The 14495-nt window shown below is 38.8% G+C and overlaps 2 protein-coding genes and 1 non-coding gene across 7 annotated transcripts; 2 read left to right on the top strand and 1 right to left on the bottom strand.

The window, feature by feature from the left end:
* The first annotated feature begins 910 nt into the window (after nucleotides 1-910).
* On the top strand, nucleotides 911-9455 carry tmem181 (transmembrane protein 181). 5 transcript variants are annotated; one of them, XR_004019189.1, is made up of 18 exons: nucleotides 911-1234; nucleotides 2524-2627; nucleotides 2763-2830; nucleotides 4318-4408; nucleotides 4525-4643; nucleotides 4791-4907; nucleotides 5038-5118; nucleotides 5239-5338; nucleotides 6301-6431; nucleotides 6521-6612; nucleotides 6700-6757; nucleotides 7044-7146; nucleotides 7237-7288; nucleotides 7378-7460; nucleotides 7747-7836; nucleotides 7928-7994; nucleotides 8102-8236; nucleotides 9080-9455. XR_004019189.1 is itself a non-coding variant. In XM_030721613.1 (17 exons), the coding sequence occupies exons 1-17, from the start codon at nucleotides 1101-1103 to the stop codon at nucleotides 8184-8186; spliced, it is 1575 nt and encodes a 524-aa protein (XP_030577473.1). In that variant the 5' UTR covers nucleotides 912-1100; the 3' UTR covers nucleotides 8187-8942. The 5 variants fall into 5 exon arrangements, 3 of the variants coding, with proteins under 3 accessions (XP_030577473.1, XP_030577474.1, XP_030577475.1); XR_004019188.1 differs by having other exon boundaries at nucleotides 912-1234; nucleotides 8102-8343; XM_030721613.1 differs by lacking the exon at nucleotides 9080-9455 and having other exon boundaries at nucleotides 912-1234; nucleotides 8102-8942.
* A 23-nt stretch (nucleotides 9456-9478) lies between these two features.
* Nucleotides 9479-12091, bottom strand: dynlt1b (dynein light chain Tctex-type 1b). The gene is made up of 5 exons (XM_030721616.1): nucleotides 11962-12091; nucleotides 11724-11765; nucleotides 11315-11438; nucleotides 10869-10946; nucleotides 9479-9656 (listed from the first exon to the last, which is right to left on the bottom strand). The coding sequence occupies exons 1-5, from the start codon at nucleotides 11986-11988 to the stop codon at nucleotides 9586-9588; spliced, it is 342 nt and encodes a 113-aa protein (XP_030577476.1). The 5' UTR covers nucleotides 11989-12091; the 3' UTR covers nucleotides 9479-9585.
* A 1453-nt stretch (nucleotides 12092-13544) lies between these two features.
* LOC115774975 (U2 spliceosomal RNA) lies at nucleotides 13545-13735 on the top strand. The gene has a single exon (XR_004019247.1). It is a non-coding gene; the product is annotated as a U2 spliceosomal RNA (small nuclear RNA).
* The last annotated feature ends 760 nt before the right edge of the window (nucleotides 13736-14495 follow it).

Below are 14495 nucleotides of genomic sequence, written 5' to 3' on the forward strand. Positions count from 1 at the left end.
CTGGACCAGTTTGGACAAGGTGATTCTATTGTCGCAAACAGCAGACACTTTGAAAGCAGTGACATACCTGCACAGCCATCGCTGATAGAAAAAGTACCAGTCAGTATGATATTTACTGCTGGGAAAAGGAAAAGGACATCACTCACTTCTCCCATCATAATGTTGATTGATTATTACATGTACAGTGTAAACATCTCCTATTGAATTATGCATATGCCTGTGGAAGTTCCACATTACATGACTGCTTAAAGGCTAGACAACAAATAACTTAATATACCTTATCTTGATTTTAAATTAGAAGAAAATGCCTTGAGTTTAACTGCAATTTTCATCAACTATAATTCATATTTATGAGAAAGCAACCATAAGGATTAAGCTTACATAATGTTTTGTTGTATTTAGATTTTTACTTGTTGAAGTCCTTTATTTTGTGTAATTTTTATGTCATTGAAACATTCGTTTTGTCGTATGATATAATTTATTTTATTGAACCATGTTTAAATGTTTTGACTGGTGTAATATAGGACCTTTTGGAATAAATAAATTTATATTGTCTTTACCTCAAAAAAAAAAAAAAGAAAAGAAAAAAAGCTATATTATCTATGTATTTTATACACTTTAAAAAAAATAAATAACCCACCTATGTTCCAGGACTGGATTTTGCTATGATTGCTCGCTCCTCCTGTCAGTCAGTGTGACTCAGACTGTGCTGAGACTCTAAAATGGCCTGTTTATTGATTTATTTTATGTAAAGGCAGTCTCTCGGGGGTTGTTACAGCTTAAAGACAGGTCCACAGACCCTTGTTACTGCGGATTTATGTTTCACCGTAAATCCTCTATTGACCGCAGTCTCTGTCCGTGGTGCTGAACACTGATCACGTGACTCTCTGCGCTTCCGCGCCCCTCTTGTTTTAACAGTCCCTTTTTTCCCCGCTTTTTTTTTCTTTTTTTGCTTTATTTGAAGCGACACAAACAAAACAGCTTGGGCTGCACTTTTAATTTACCCACGTAACAATACAGACAGGTGACTGTGCTGTTCACTGAAGGCCTCGGATTCTTTGCTCATAGCCATTTCGGGGCTCGACTTGATAATAATAACAATGGACACCGACTACTCGTCCGGCCTGGAGAACCCTCTGTATAGCGAGCTCAAGTATTTCTGCAGGAAGATACGGGAGGCCTACAATGAGCTCAAGGAGGACCTGACACCTTACCGCGACGACCGCTTTTATAGGTAAATGTACCCAGCCTATATATATATATATATATATATATATATATATATATATATATATATATATATATATATATATATATATATATATAATGATGGTGCGTTTACGTTCCAGTTCGCAACACATCGGGCCTCTTTCAATGTGCGTCTGAGTTTTAAGTCAGAAATCTCTTACGTGGTTGGTCTGTTGTGACGCCAAACATTTATTATTATTATCATTATTTTATGTTGTAAATTGTGCCTAAAGCCATAGCATAATACCGCAGAATTTCAAATGGATGAGGGAAACGGGAAAGCCATTGAATCTTTGTCCGACATATTATCACGTAGTACGCATATGTTAGCTAAATCCACAATTTAAACACGGTATGATTTCTATCAAAGGCAAAAAGTGCTACCTTGTAGAAGCTAATGTCTTTAAATCTATGTTATGGTTAAAAGTCATATTCGTCTTTTTTTTTTTAAATGTTGGTTTTCTGATCCGTGAGAGATTACATTTTGTTAAAAGTCAACGGCTGGCTTGCGACGTGTTCCTACCACGCCAGCGAGAAATTACAGTCAGCCGTTACTAAACGGGCGGCTAAGTAAAATAATCGGCCTCCATAAATTAAATACAATACCAGCCGAAGGTTTAGACACACTGACCCATTCATATGAAGGGGTAGGTGTGTCCAAACTTTTGACCGGTATTGTAAATGGATCTAATTTACAAAACTAAATTACTTTACACCCTGTACACTATGTTTCATATGGGATTATAGCACTACACGCTAGTGAGCAAAAAATAAATTAATATAAAAAAAGGCGAGAGGACTTGTCTCCTTCGCTCTCAGAAGTTCCCTTTTCACGCCCCCTTTTTTGCTTGTCTGCTGGCGTCACGTGACCGCGCCCCTCCCATTCAATGACGTTGCATTCCAGTTGTCGCAGACTGATGTTGATACGCGGATGTGGATTCACTGCGAAATTTTCACGGGTTTTCACACCACCGACGTCGCTAACCGACTGAAATGGAGCTGTACGGGTAAGGTTTGTCCAGCGGACACCCTCGCAGTACGCCGCTAGTACTTACACGTACGACGAGGAGTGGTAGAGCCACTGTGTAGCTCTGTGCTGGCATCTGCCACTGCTAGCACGCAGTAGCATGGAAGCTAAACACTGTTGACATATCCGCCTCTGAACAGCCTGTGAGCTAAAACAATAACCACTAAGCTGGTTTTGTTCCCGGTACTTTCTTCATGTGGATTTGTTACGAGTGTGTGGTAACCCCAGTGACTGTCTCCCTGTGACAGATTGGCTCCCATGCGGCTGTACACCCTGTCTAAAAGACATTTCGTGCTAGTCTTCGTGGTCTTCCTGATCTGCTTTGGCCTCACAGTCTTCATAGGAATTGCAGGTATGGAACATAATCATCATTCCTAACCCAGATTTTTGGGTAAACCAGTCGTCTCGTGTCTCTTCCTGTTTGGGGTTAGGTTTCTGGGGGTGTTGCAGTAATTTAAAAAGTCTCTGTGTTTTGTTCATTTTGCAGGCCCAAGGATTATTGCTGAGCAGGAGCAGAATGGTGACCAGTTTCTTGCAAAAAACTTTTCTGTTAAGGTAAAACATTTGTTAGACTGAAGGGTGTGCATTGGCAGTTTTTCTCCTCCTAAATCATTTAAACAGAATAAAAACTTGTTTAGATGAGAGATTGTTTAAATAAGGGGTGTGGTCGAAGAGTTCAAGAAATGCCCTTTACTTTGACGGAAAATGTCATGAAGTCAAGGTAAAGATAAGAGAACCATTGCTGGGAGAATCAGACTGGTCTTCCACAAGGCTTTTGTTGACGTGGGTCTGCAGTGGTGAAACTACAATGTCCTGAAGATGGACTACAAAAATGTCACCTTGAATAGTTTGCCCCACATGTTCTTACTGTGTTGTTTCATACAAGCATGGACAGCTTGGCAGAAAAATATAACACTCATAATTTCCTGCCAAAGAGACAATCCTTTTGTCAGTGTCTTCTTGTGGCTCTCTTTGACTGACGTCAGATTCATTAGTCATCATTAATAATAATAAAGGTGATTAATGCAAACTGAATGATGGTCAATGTTAAATTTACCTTTATTTTATAATCATCATTTATAGAGCTTTTTAAAATATATACAAAGTCAAAAGTGTGTCCAAACTTTTGACTGGTACTGTATATCAAGGCAGAAACTTGATAAGAAGCAGATTGTATTACATCAGCTTAATGTTCATAGTTCAGCTGTGTTTAGCAGCGTGTCGTTAAAGGTTCAAAGCTTATCAGCAGGTTTTGGATAATACACTATTGATTACCATTTACATGATGACCTGCACCACTTGTCAGTCATTTTGATTGTCTGATAGAGCATCCTTTCCTTTCATAAAAGTGTTTCCTCTAATAAATGAGGTAATGTTTATTATATGAGGTACAGTTTATTATATTGCTATGACCATCTTTGCTGTTGCAGAATTCTCTCATTCATTCACATTTTAATTAAGAGTTTCACAAATATCTTTGGTTTAGATTTCCAATGTAACTGTTTCTGTTCTGTTGCAGATATCAAGTTGCATGTAAAGGGGGTGACTTTCACACCTTTACATATATTGCAAACACAGATGTTTGATCAGGATTTTTCCTGCAAATAAAAAATCTGGCCTTCCCACAAAGGAAACCCACAAAGACTGTGCTAAAAATTATTTACCCATACATTAGTGCTTATCAAATGCCCCCCCCCCCCAAAAAAAAAAAAACTAATAGACTTTTGTTAAGTAACATAAGAAAGACTGTTTTTACATATGTGCAGAATAATTGTGCTTACATAGTCCCATCCCAAATGTCCATCATGCTCAAATATAATGTTTTTACAAGCAACACATTGCTATTAAATAACATTGATACTGATACACTGTTACACTAAAACTTTCTAAAGAATATTATAGCATATTACGTCATTTGTGTTGACTAAAATTGTCATTGATTGGAGCAGTCTATTTTTTTATGACTTTTTTTAAACAATTGATAATGTTGATAATAATGATAAATTCATAAACTGATTGTGTCGTTCTTTATGTGTTTTCAGACTGGGCCCTTTAATCTAGAGTCTCCTCCCCTCACCACCTACAACCAGCAGCTATGGCTCACGTGTGTGATGCAGGCTGAAAACAGCAACAGTAAGACCAGAGAATGAACTTGTTACAGTTTAATGCTGAGGGTGGAGATAGCTTTCTCTTTTAGTTTAACATGCCATGGTTAGTAACATAACACCACTGTTATCTATGGTTTTCAGTGAGAGATTTCAAGCAGCCGTTCGAGATCAACGTTGAGCTGAAGGGAGTCATACAGGATGCCAGTGTGAAGGACATCAACAACCCGCGCCAGAAATTGCGGATGCTGCACTGCGCGGCTGTAAGTGTCAGTCAGCCTCTCAGCGCTTTTCCTGACACATCAGCGTATGTGTATGAGAAGACATTTGCAAATTTAGGAAGTAGTGCAACAGGTCATTGAGGTTTAGTACAGGTGAATTTTTTATTTATTTATTTTTTTGTCTCACAGAAATGTGATGAGATCATTGTGCTCCATCTGGGTTATCTGAACTACACCAAATACCAGGTTATGGTCGGCTTCAAAGGCCTTGAAAATATCACCTATGAAATCAAGGTTAAGTTTGTGGTAAGTTTAAAAAAAAAATTTTGGAGATTTTTTTCTTTATTTTTTAATTGCTTGAGCCCTCAGGTAACTCATAGACTTTTTACTCCTCTTCTTCCCCTTCTCTCTTGCTCCCCTGTTTTTCCCTCCACAGTGGAAAACATACAATCCCACCTTCTCACAAGTGGAAATCTGGTTCCGGTTTGTCTTTGTGGTGTTGACCTTTATGGTGACAGTAAGAACATGGTTTACTTCACTCAGCATGATCTGCACACTCTGACCTGCGATGACACTTAAAAATTTGTTTTTCCAGTTTGGATGATAACTAATTTTTTTTTTTTTCTGTTTGTGCCAGTGTATGTTTGCTCATTCACTGAGGAAATTTTCCATGAGAGATTGGGGAATAGAGCAGAAGTGGATGTCTATTCTGCTCCCTTTGCTACTGCTCTACAATGGTAAGTTTCTCTTCTCACTTCAGGACATATTTTACCTGTAATTTACACACCTGGAGCCGGTTGCACCAATTCAACAATTAAGATCTGGACTTTGCCAAGGCTGCCCTTTGTCACTGATTCTGTTCATAATTTTTATGGACAAAATTTCTGGGCACAGCCAAGAGGCAGAGGGTGTCTTGTGCACGATGTGGTCCTGTTGGCTTCATTGTGCGACGGCCTCCAGCTTGTACCGGGGTGGTTTGCAGCAGAGATGAGAATGAGCTCCTCCAAGTTTGAGGCCATGTTTCTCCGCTGCAAAAGGGTGGGGAATGCTTCAAGTGGAGGAGTTCTGATATCTCGGGGTGTTAAGGAGAGATTGATAGGTGGATTGGTGCATGAGTCTGAAGTGATGCAGATGCTGTATTCAGTCTATCTTGGTGAAGGCAGAGGTGAGCGTGAAAGCAAAGTTGATCTACATTCCTGCCCTAATGTGTGGTCACATGCTGTGGGTATTCACCAAAAGAATGTCACAGATACAAGTGGCAGAAATGAGCTTCAGATGAACATTGTCTGGGCTCTTCCTTAGAGATAGGAGTGGATAACATCTTAGCTGGCTTGCTGTCCTCCCAGAAGAGCTGGAAGAGGTGGCTGGGCAGAGGGAGGTCTGGGCCTCTGGATAAGTGGCAGAAATTGGATATTACTAAATTAAAGTGGGTTTCACCTTATAAATACCTACAGTTTTGCTGTAGAGACTAGTTGCCATTTATTTCTTTATTTAAGCATATGTACGCAAAACTAAGGAGAGCTGGAGACATGACACTTTCAAACAGGTGACATGAAATGTGGTGAGCACATCACCTGACACATTACAGAAACATAAATAAACAAATACGAACAGCAGGGAAACCCTTCAGAATATCACTTTCTATCTAAAAGGTCCATCTCTCTGTGTACACACTCAGCAGTTTGTTTTCATCATTCAGATCCATTCTTCCCGCTGTCATTCCTGGTGAACAGCTGGTTTCCGGGGACGTTGGATGCCTTCTTTCAGGCCCTCTTCCTGTGTGCTTTGCTGCTCTTCTGGCTCTGTGTTTACCACGGCATCAGGGTCCAGGTGCGTGCAACTTTAATCCAGTGCTACGGTGGTTTCCTTCCATTTTTACATCATCACAAATCTTTTATCTCGATATTTTGCTTCTGCAGGGTGAGAGGAAATTTCTGACCTTCTACCTGCCTAAGCTGGTTATTGTCGGTCTGCTGTGGCTATCAGCGGTTACTCTGGGCATATGGCAAACGTAAATATGACCTCCACACAGAGCAAAGCTGATTGAAATTGTGATTTACATGCATGGAGAAAAGCTCGACTCTGTCTGTATTTTCAGGGTTAATGAACTCCAGGATCCCACCTATCAGTACAAAGTGGATATAGCAAACTTTCAGGTAAGACTGTTACCTTTAACGAGCTTTTCAACAGCTTATAAAGTGAGAGCTGAAGAAATTTGTCTCATCCGGTGTGTAATATTTGATCTGTAAGTTACCTACATCATTTCTTTTTGGTATTTGAAAGACTAAGGTTTATTAATGTTTGTTCATTTTTATTTTATGTCCTAGAAATTGAGATAGAAATTCATTTTGAGATAATTTTCTCACTCTGCCCTCTTCACAAAATGTCAGAATCTGTCTACAGCTACATCATTATTAACTAAGGCCTTTGTCATTTTTCAAGGGTATGAAAGTCTTCTTCCTGATTGTAGTCGCCCTCTACATCCTTTACTTGATATTCCTGATTGTCAGAGCTTGTTCTGAACTCAAGAATATGCCTTACTCAGGTATCAGAGCATACCACACTTCTATGTATTCGACTGGACTCCAGCTTTTAATGTAACATTATTGATGAGCTTTGTCTTCTTGATCACCAGATCTCCGGCTGAAGTTTTTGACAGCGCTGACATTTGTGGTCCTCGTTATAAGGTACGTTCAACAAGGAGCAGTTTTGTTTTGTTTTTTTCTTTGAATGTTGTAATTTGTGTCCGTGTTGCTGATGACTGTTTCTCCTCCAGCATGGCTATTCTCTACCTGAGGTTTGGTGCCAAGGCTCTTCAAGACAACTTTGTGGCTGAACTGTCCACCCATTACCAAAATTATATCCTTTCACATATATTTGTGTTTATTTGCATCACAGCATACTGATGGGCGGCTGTAGCTCAGGAGGGTGGAGTGGGTCATCCACTAATTGGAAGTTGGTGGTTTGATCCCTGGCTCCTCTAGTCCGCATGTTGAAGTATCCCTGTGCAAGATACTGAAACTCCCCAATACATTGGAGTGTGAGAATGTTAGGTTAAAAGCACTTCAGAAAAAAAGACGATTTTGTGTGTGTGTGTAAATGAGGCTTCCAATTAATCATTGCTGTTCCTTAATTCCCAACGTACCAGCTGAATTTTTATCCTACTATGGCCTGCTCAACTTTTACTTGTACACATTAGCATTTGTGTATTCTCCCTCTAAGAATGCACTTTACGGTGAGTCAAAAAGAAGTTTCCTTTTCACTCAGTTACACCAACACGCTTGGCTGAAGACTATTTTTTAAAATTATATTGTTTCATTTTCTAGACTCCCAGTTAAAGGATAATCCAGCGTTCTCCATGCTAAATGACTCAGATGATGAAGTGATATACGGGTATGTTTTATTAACTTGCATTTCTGAATTCTTGCTTTTAATTGTGCAGACTAAATTCAGTGTGAACACACCAAATCTCCCTGGTGATTTTGTTTGTTTGTTTTTAGCAGTGATTATGAAGACATGCCTTTACAAAACGGACGCGCTATCAAAGCAACCACCAAGTACCGGGATGAGAGTGACAGTGACTGAGGCGTCTCTGAGTGGAGTTTATGCCTCCATTGTGTCCACACTGGAAACTGGTGTGTGCATGTGCAAATAAGATGCACATGAATTTATGTACTCCAAGTGTACATAAATATATTTTTAAAAGGGTTCATGTCGACTGAATGTACTGTACTTTTGAAAGGTGAGGTATGATGTAGCCACTCAGACTTTTTTGTTCTTAATCAAAAACAAGGGAAACAAACACCTGGTTTTAATCTGTACACTTCACCCTCTCATTACCAGCATTTCTTCACCACCTGATGATTAAAATGATCAGGAAAAAAAAAATCATATTAACTGGGGATGTTTGTGTGAACAATTCTTTTTTTCTTTTCTTTTTTTAATGCCTTGTGTTGAACCACTGTTGTCGCTCTACAGTCTTGCATTAATGCCATTCCTTTCCACTCTGGGAACGATGGGAATTCATTTATTCGGTCAGAGCTGAGTGACATTTAAAGGTCATGCTGCAGCTGCTGTATGAGCTCCTTAAAGTAGGTAGTGTGGCTCGCTTGTCCTGACATGACGAATGAACAGGGAGTCTGCTGACATTCGTTTGTCTTCAGACATTTAAAAAAATAAATAAAAATACAGGGAGCCTTAACTCACGTGCAGGTACCACTCACTATTTCTATTTTTGGCAAAGCAGCTTTGTAATCGCACTTTTCAAGAGTTTTATTTATGTTGCCAAAAAAAAAAAAAAAAGTGACACTTATGTGACAAGTTGCATGTATTTTCTCACGACAGTATAATATAGGAATACGGACCTATCATGTTAAATATTTCTTTATCTCAGCATGTACCGTAGTTATAAATAAATGTTCCCCTTGTTGGTTTGTTTAATTTGAAGCAGTGATTTCTTTGTTTTTTTTTCCTCACAGCTTTGTTCATACTGCCTACAATGTGGAACACTGGGCCATTTCTTTAGTCATCTATAACTGGAGCTCAAGTAGACAAAACAGCCAAAACATGTATTTCTCTTCTCTATAAATATGTATTTTAACCAAGATGGTGCCTTGTCTTTACATCACTCAGTTTTTTTTTCCTAAATGGGACTGCAATCTAAGAATTGTAAATGCTTTGAGATCAGTGTACATGTCTGATTTTTTTTTTGGTGTGTAGCTCTTGTTTGTTTCAGGTGGCTAAACTGGATTGTTTTTGACATGTAGAAAATACCTGCCATATTTGTTGGTTCATGAGATAAATCCTGTACATGTAGCAGTATCATGTCATGTGTAAATAAAGCTATATATATATTTTTTTTTTAATATATATTTTTAATAAATCTCACTTAACACACAAACTATATACATATATGAAAAGCACAAACCAAATAATGCAAGTTCTCAAAAATTTGGACAATTCAAACAGTGGGGTTGTCGTAGGTTCAGATGGCGAGCCCAAAAACGCTGACAATGCAGTACATAGACTTGTTTTCCCATCTCACTGCACAGCTTCCTGTTGGGTGCAACATTACATTAGTAACTGAGTTACATTTACACATTCAAAGTAGATAATACTTTAATTTTCTGACAAGAGACAACTAGAAACAGCATGAATCAATTTTTAAGATTAGCACTCTGATAGTTCTCTTCATCACCATTCATCTCTGTTGTTTTGTCTGTGTTTAGTTCTGAATTTGAAGGCCGCACCACAGTATTTCAGTTAGGTTGAGGTATGGACTTTGACTGGGCCACTGCAGCACCTTGATTCTTTTTTTAGACATTCTGTTGTAGATTTGCTGCTGTGCTTGGGATCACTGTCCTGTTGCATGACCCAATTTCAGCTTTAGTATACAGAGGAGCTCATGGTCAACTCAAGGTGCCCACATCCTGTGGCTGCAAAGCAAGTCCAAATCATCACCCCTCCACCATCGTTCTTGACAGGTAGAATGAGGTGTTGTGCTGATACTGCCATGTTCTTTATAGTGAGGCATTCTCCTGATAACCCTTCCAAACAAGCCCTAATTGTTCAGTCTTTTACTAATTGTAAAGTCATTAACTTAAACATTTAACATGCTAACCAAGGCCTGTAGTCTCAGATGTAACTCTTGGATTTTTGTAGTTTCTCACAGTCTGAGCTTGAAGTGAATTTACTAAGACATCCACTCCTGGGAAGACTGGCAACTGCCTTGAATGTTTTCCATTTTGTGAACAATCTTTCTTGCGGTAGAATTATAGACTTCAAATCGTTTATGAATGGCCTTATAACCTTCCCAGACTGATGGCCAACAACAATTGCTTCTTTGAGATTACAGCTATGTTTTTCCTACATGTCTTTGTGTTAACACACACCTGAATACCCCAGACCAGCCAAAACTTCTGCTTTTATAGAGGTGCTCACACTTGCTGATGATCACTTGATTAAGTGTATTTGATTGGCTGCTACATACCCTCTTAATTCCTATGGATGCAGTAAGAGTGTGGTTGTTTTTCCCACACTGCCTCTGCATTTTGGCTTAGTTTTTGTTAAATAAATAATCCCACAGTGTAATATTTCATTTGGTGTTGTTCATCTGAGGTTGTACTGAAATAATTTTAAAACTGCTACAGGTTTGACCCCTGCAGATCTAAATACACAATCAACATACAAATCTTTTCATTGATGAACCAATAACTCAAGAAAAGAGCACAGTCTACATGAGAAATACACAAGTGTTTTTGTGTTTACCATCAGTAGAGTTGTCCCAGAAGCATGCGCTGGCTGTTTGCAGACCTGCTCCATTTTTCTGCATGATGACACAGGTTACTAACAGAACAAGAGACAATAAAAAGATATAAAATATTTTAAAGTTTTTTTTAATCCCAAAGGTTGGGAAATGTGCACAATTAATTTTTAGCTGCCCTTGTTACAGCAGCTAAAAATTAATTGTGCACTCTTATTTACAGTATTCAAAAGTATAAAAATAGTATATAGGTCCATAAAATAAAATACAGCATGAAATCATACTAAGTTCAAATTGCAATACATATAATGAGGTAAAATATGTCTAACTGCAACAAAGCAAGATGAAACAGAATCAGAAATGCAGTAAAAACAAATATGCAGTTTTTTAACATCCACTGAAGACCCTATGAAGCATCGGGTGGTTATTTCAGGGGCTGCAGATCACATACCGATGTATTTGAAAGGCTTTCCCAGCTTGCTGAGCTGACTGAGGCACTGCTCCACTATACTGGTGGTCCACTGGTTCACACGGTTGTGCTGGTAGGCATTTCCTCCAATGGCTGCTTCCACCGACTACACAATTTATTTTTACAGCTTAAAATAAGTTTTCACACAACTAGTATTATAAGAAAGTGAATAAAATAAAGAATTTTAATGAGTATTTACCTAAATGAGTAAATATGCTTTAGTAAATAGCTGTTCGGTTAGAGACGGTGCCTAGCAACCGTTACCGTATCCTTAGCAACCGCTCGTTGCTAATAAAGTTAAAAGCGATGGGCCACTAAAACCCCAACTTTAGGGTTTTTTTTTGGGGGGGGGGGGGGTTAAACATATTAACACTACCAATGTGTTCTTTACCTCATTTATGATTTTGCTCACGTCTTCAACGACGAATCCAGCCTGTTGGATGAGAAACAAACAAAACAGCGGAGTAAAAGCTAATCAGGCGACGCCGCCGCTGGCTTTCTAACCACACTTTAAGGCAAATGGAGTCTGGAAACATCTTTAAAGACAGGACTTGTGTGTGCTGAGATTTAAATGGGGATTGGAGGAGACAGAAACACATGCAACAGTTAGTGTCGAGTATAAAACCCACCTCTTCGTCTGTCTGATAGTCGTCCATGGTTGCGGTCTCCGGAACCGACCGAGAAATATCACTTCCGGTAGTTTTCCTTCACAATAAATGCATATCGAGAAAAAAATCCAGGGATTTAAGCGTTAATTCAACGTTTGACATGTTTTCTATCTTCTATTGAGAATTTATGAGATCTGCAAATCACTGCTTTCACATAGCGATTCAACTTTTTTGGAACTGGGGTTGTATTAACGTCTGCAGCTAAAAACATTTCACTCTCTTCAGTAAAATCTCATAGCATCATTATAAACTACATAAACTGTCTTTTTGAATTTGTTTTTTACACTTTGTCCGCAAATGTGCAGTATGGAGAGGTGTACACAGTAGAATATGTTATAAATACGGATGTAAACAAGCTGGTGCAATAGTTATTCAGCAAATAAAAAAAATAGCTGAAAATGGTTTTGTTTAAGGGCACATCATAAATGTTATTTTATTATTATTATTTTCTGATAAATGTTTTACGGTTTTAAGACGTCTTAAACCAGATTATTAAATCAAAACCGCCCCCTACTGGTCAATTGTAAGCATTTACACAACATTAAGGCTAACCTGAGGCACCTCTCGCTGTTTTGGGGACATTTTTAAGGTAGGCATATTCATAGTTTATGAAAAGTGTCTTTTATTGTTATTATTTTGTCCTTTGGCCTTACTTTTAATACCCAAGGTGACGCTACCTCTGGCTGCGTGTGTTTTTTCTCCAACTTCACGCTTCAGGACTAACTTAATATCTGATAAAGCAATTAGCCCGTCAGGCGTTGATGGGAGTCACTTCACACCTAAGTAGCCAAAAGTCAGACTTAGTTGCGACGGACTTAAACTAGTTTTGTATGTCTACTTCTATGGTTAGAAATTGTAAATCAAGAAAACATTTGCAACTGCGTTATTTTGAAAAAAGAACTCCGCATGTTTAAATAATTTCGGTATTTGCTTGATGAGAATTGGCAACAGGTGAATAGTTTAATTTAGGCGGGAAATGCCAGTCATTTTTACACATTTGCTTAGGATCTTGCGATATCCACGTTTCCTAAATTGAACCTTTCAGCACGACGTAAACTACACGAGTGAGTGAGTTAAGGTTTGTGGACTGGGTGCAGTTTTCCGACTGCACACCTGAGGGCGGAAGAGCCCTTCTCGTCCTGGTTTCTTCGTGAAAACGTTCATTATGATAAATCACTGATTTTCATTCCGACACACGAATCTGATATTAGAATTAGTTGTATAGATCAAATAATTAGTAGATTAGAAAAACAGTTGTAACACCAGGAAAATATGAATTTAAGAGTCTCCCTTTTAGCGATCGCTGATTGGCCTGTAGACTACCACGTGACCTTGAATATATTAACTGGCGAACGCTAAGGGTGAGAAAACAACTAAAATGTGCTTATATCGTGATCTTTTTTTGTGTCAGGTATCCCTAAAACATCGACCCGTCCACCGTGATTTGTTTGTTAGAAGTGGAATTTTTTTGTGTTATTGTTGTCAACCGTGAGTTAGAATCGCAGTGAGGAGAATGACCTCCCTTCTTCGCAGCGTATTTCGGTATCGCTTCTCGGCCTTTTGGCTAAGATCAAGTGTAGTATCTGTTCTTATCAGTTTAATATCTGATACGTCCCCTACCCGGGGACCATATATTAAATTGATTTTTGGAACAGGGAGATGGAATAGGGGCTTGCTCCGTCCACTCCACGCATCGACCTGGTATTGCAGTATTTCCAGGAACGGTGCACCCCCACCTGAACTGTTTAAAGAAATACCAAAATATAATGTATACGCTGTTATCGAAGGTTGTCCCTATCAGTCAATTTTAAATGGTATCAAAATCATGCAGGAGTCAGTTGATTTTCAGCATACAGTTGCTGGACAGTAAATAATGAATATATTTAGTGTTTTTGTGTGTAATGGACTTCTACCTGAAGGTGCTGCAGTCTGTGTTTTATGTAGATGGCAAAATGCTTGTAACTGGCATTTATTACATGATAGCTTTCCAGAGTCATCTACTTTGGATTGTCATAACTGTAACTTTGGATAAATACCATCCTGGTGGCCTGTCCAGGGTTTACCTTGCCTCTTACAGCTGGGATAGGCTCCAGCCCTCAGAAGAAAAAGGAAGAATGATGTATTTTAATATGAATAAGTAACATTTTTCCAATTTCTCTGAGAAAATCTTACATTTTTGACCTGTGCAGACGATTTTGCAGAGGAGAGAAAAGGTTGTATGAATGTTATGTTCCAATTGGATAATTGAAACATATCCTGACCGCTGTGTTTCGAACCACTCCGGAGCTGAGCTGGTCTTCAGAGCCTGTTTGTGTGCTTTCAAAGCCTCTGTGCTGTAGGGTTTAATCCCGGGATCCGGGATTCCCGGGAAATGCGATCAGAACCATTTCCCGTTTCCCGGGAAACGTTAGACGGGAAACCGGGAAAAAAGTCGCGCGCGTCGATTTGACTTTCAGAAAGAAAAGAAAGCTTCAGAAAGATAAATTTAAGGAAAT

Source organism: Archocentrus centrarchus, chromosome 24 (genome assembly GCF_007364275.1).
Source record: "Archocentrus centrarchus isolate MPI-CPG fArcCen1 chromosome 24, fArcCen1, whole genome shotgun sequence".
Lineage (NCBI taxonomy): Eukaryota > Metazoa > Chordata > Actinopteri > Cichliformes > Cichlidae > Archocentrus > Archocentrus centrarchus.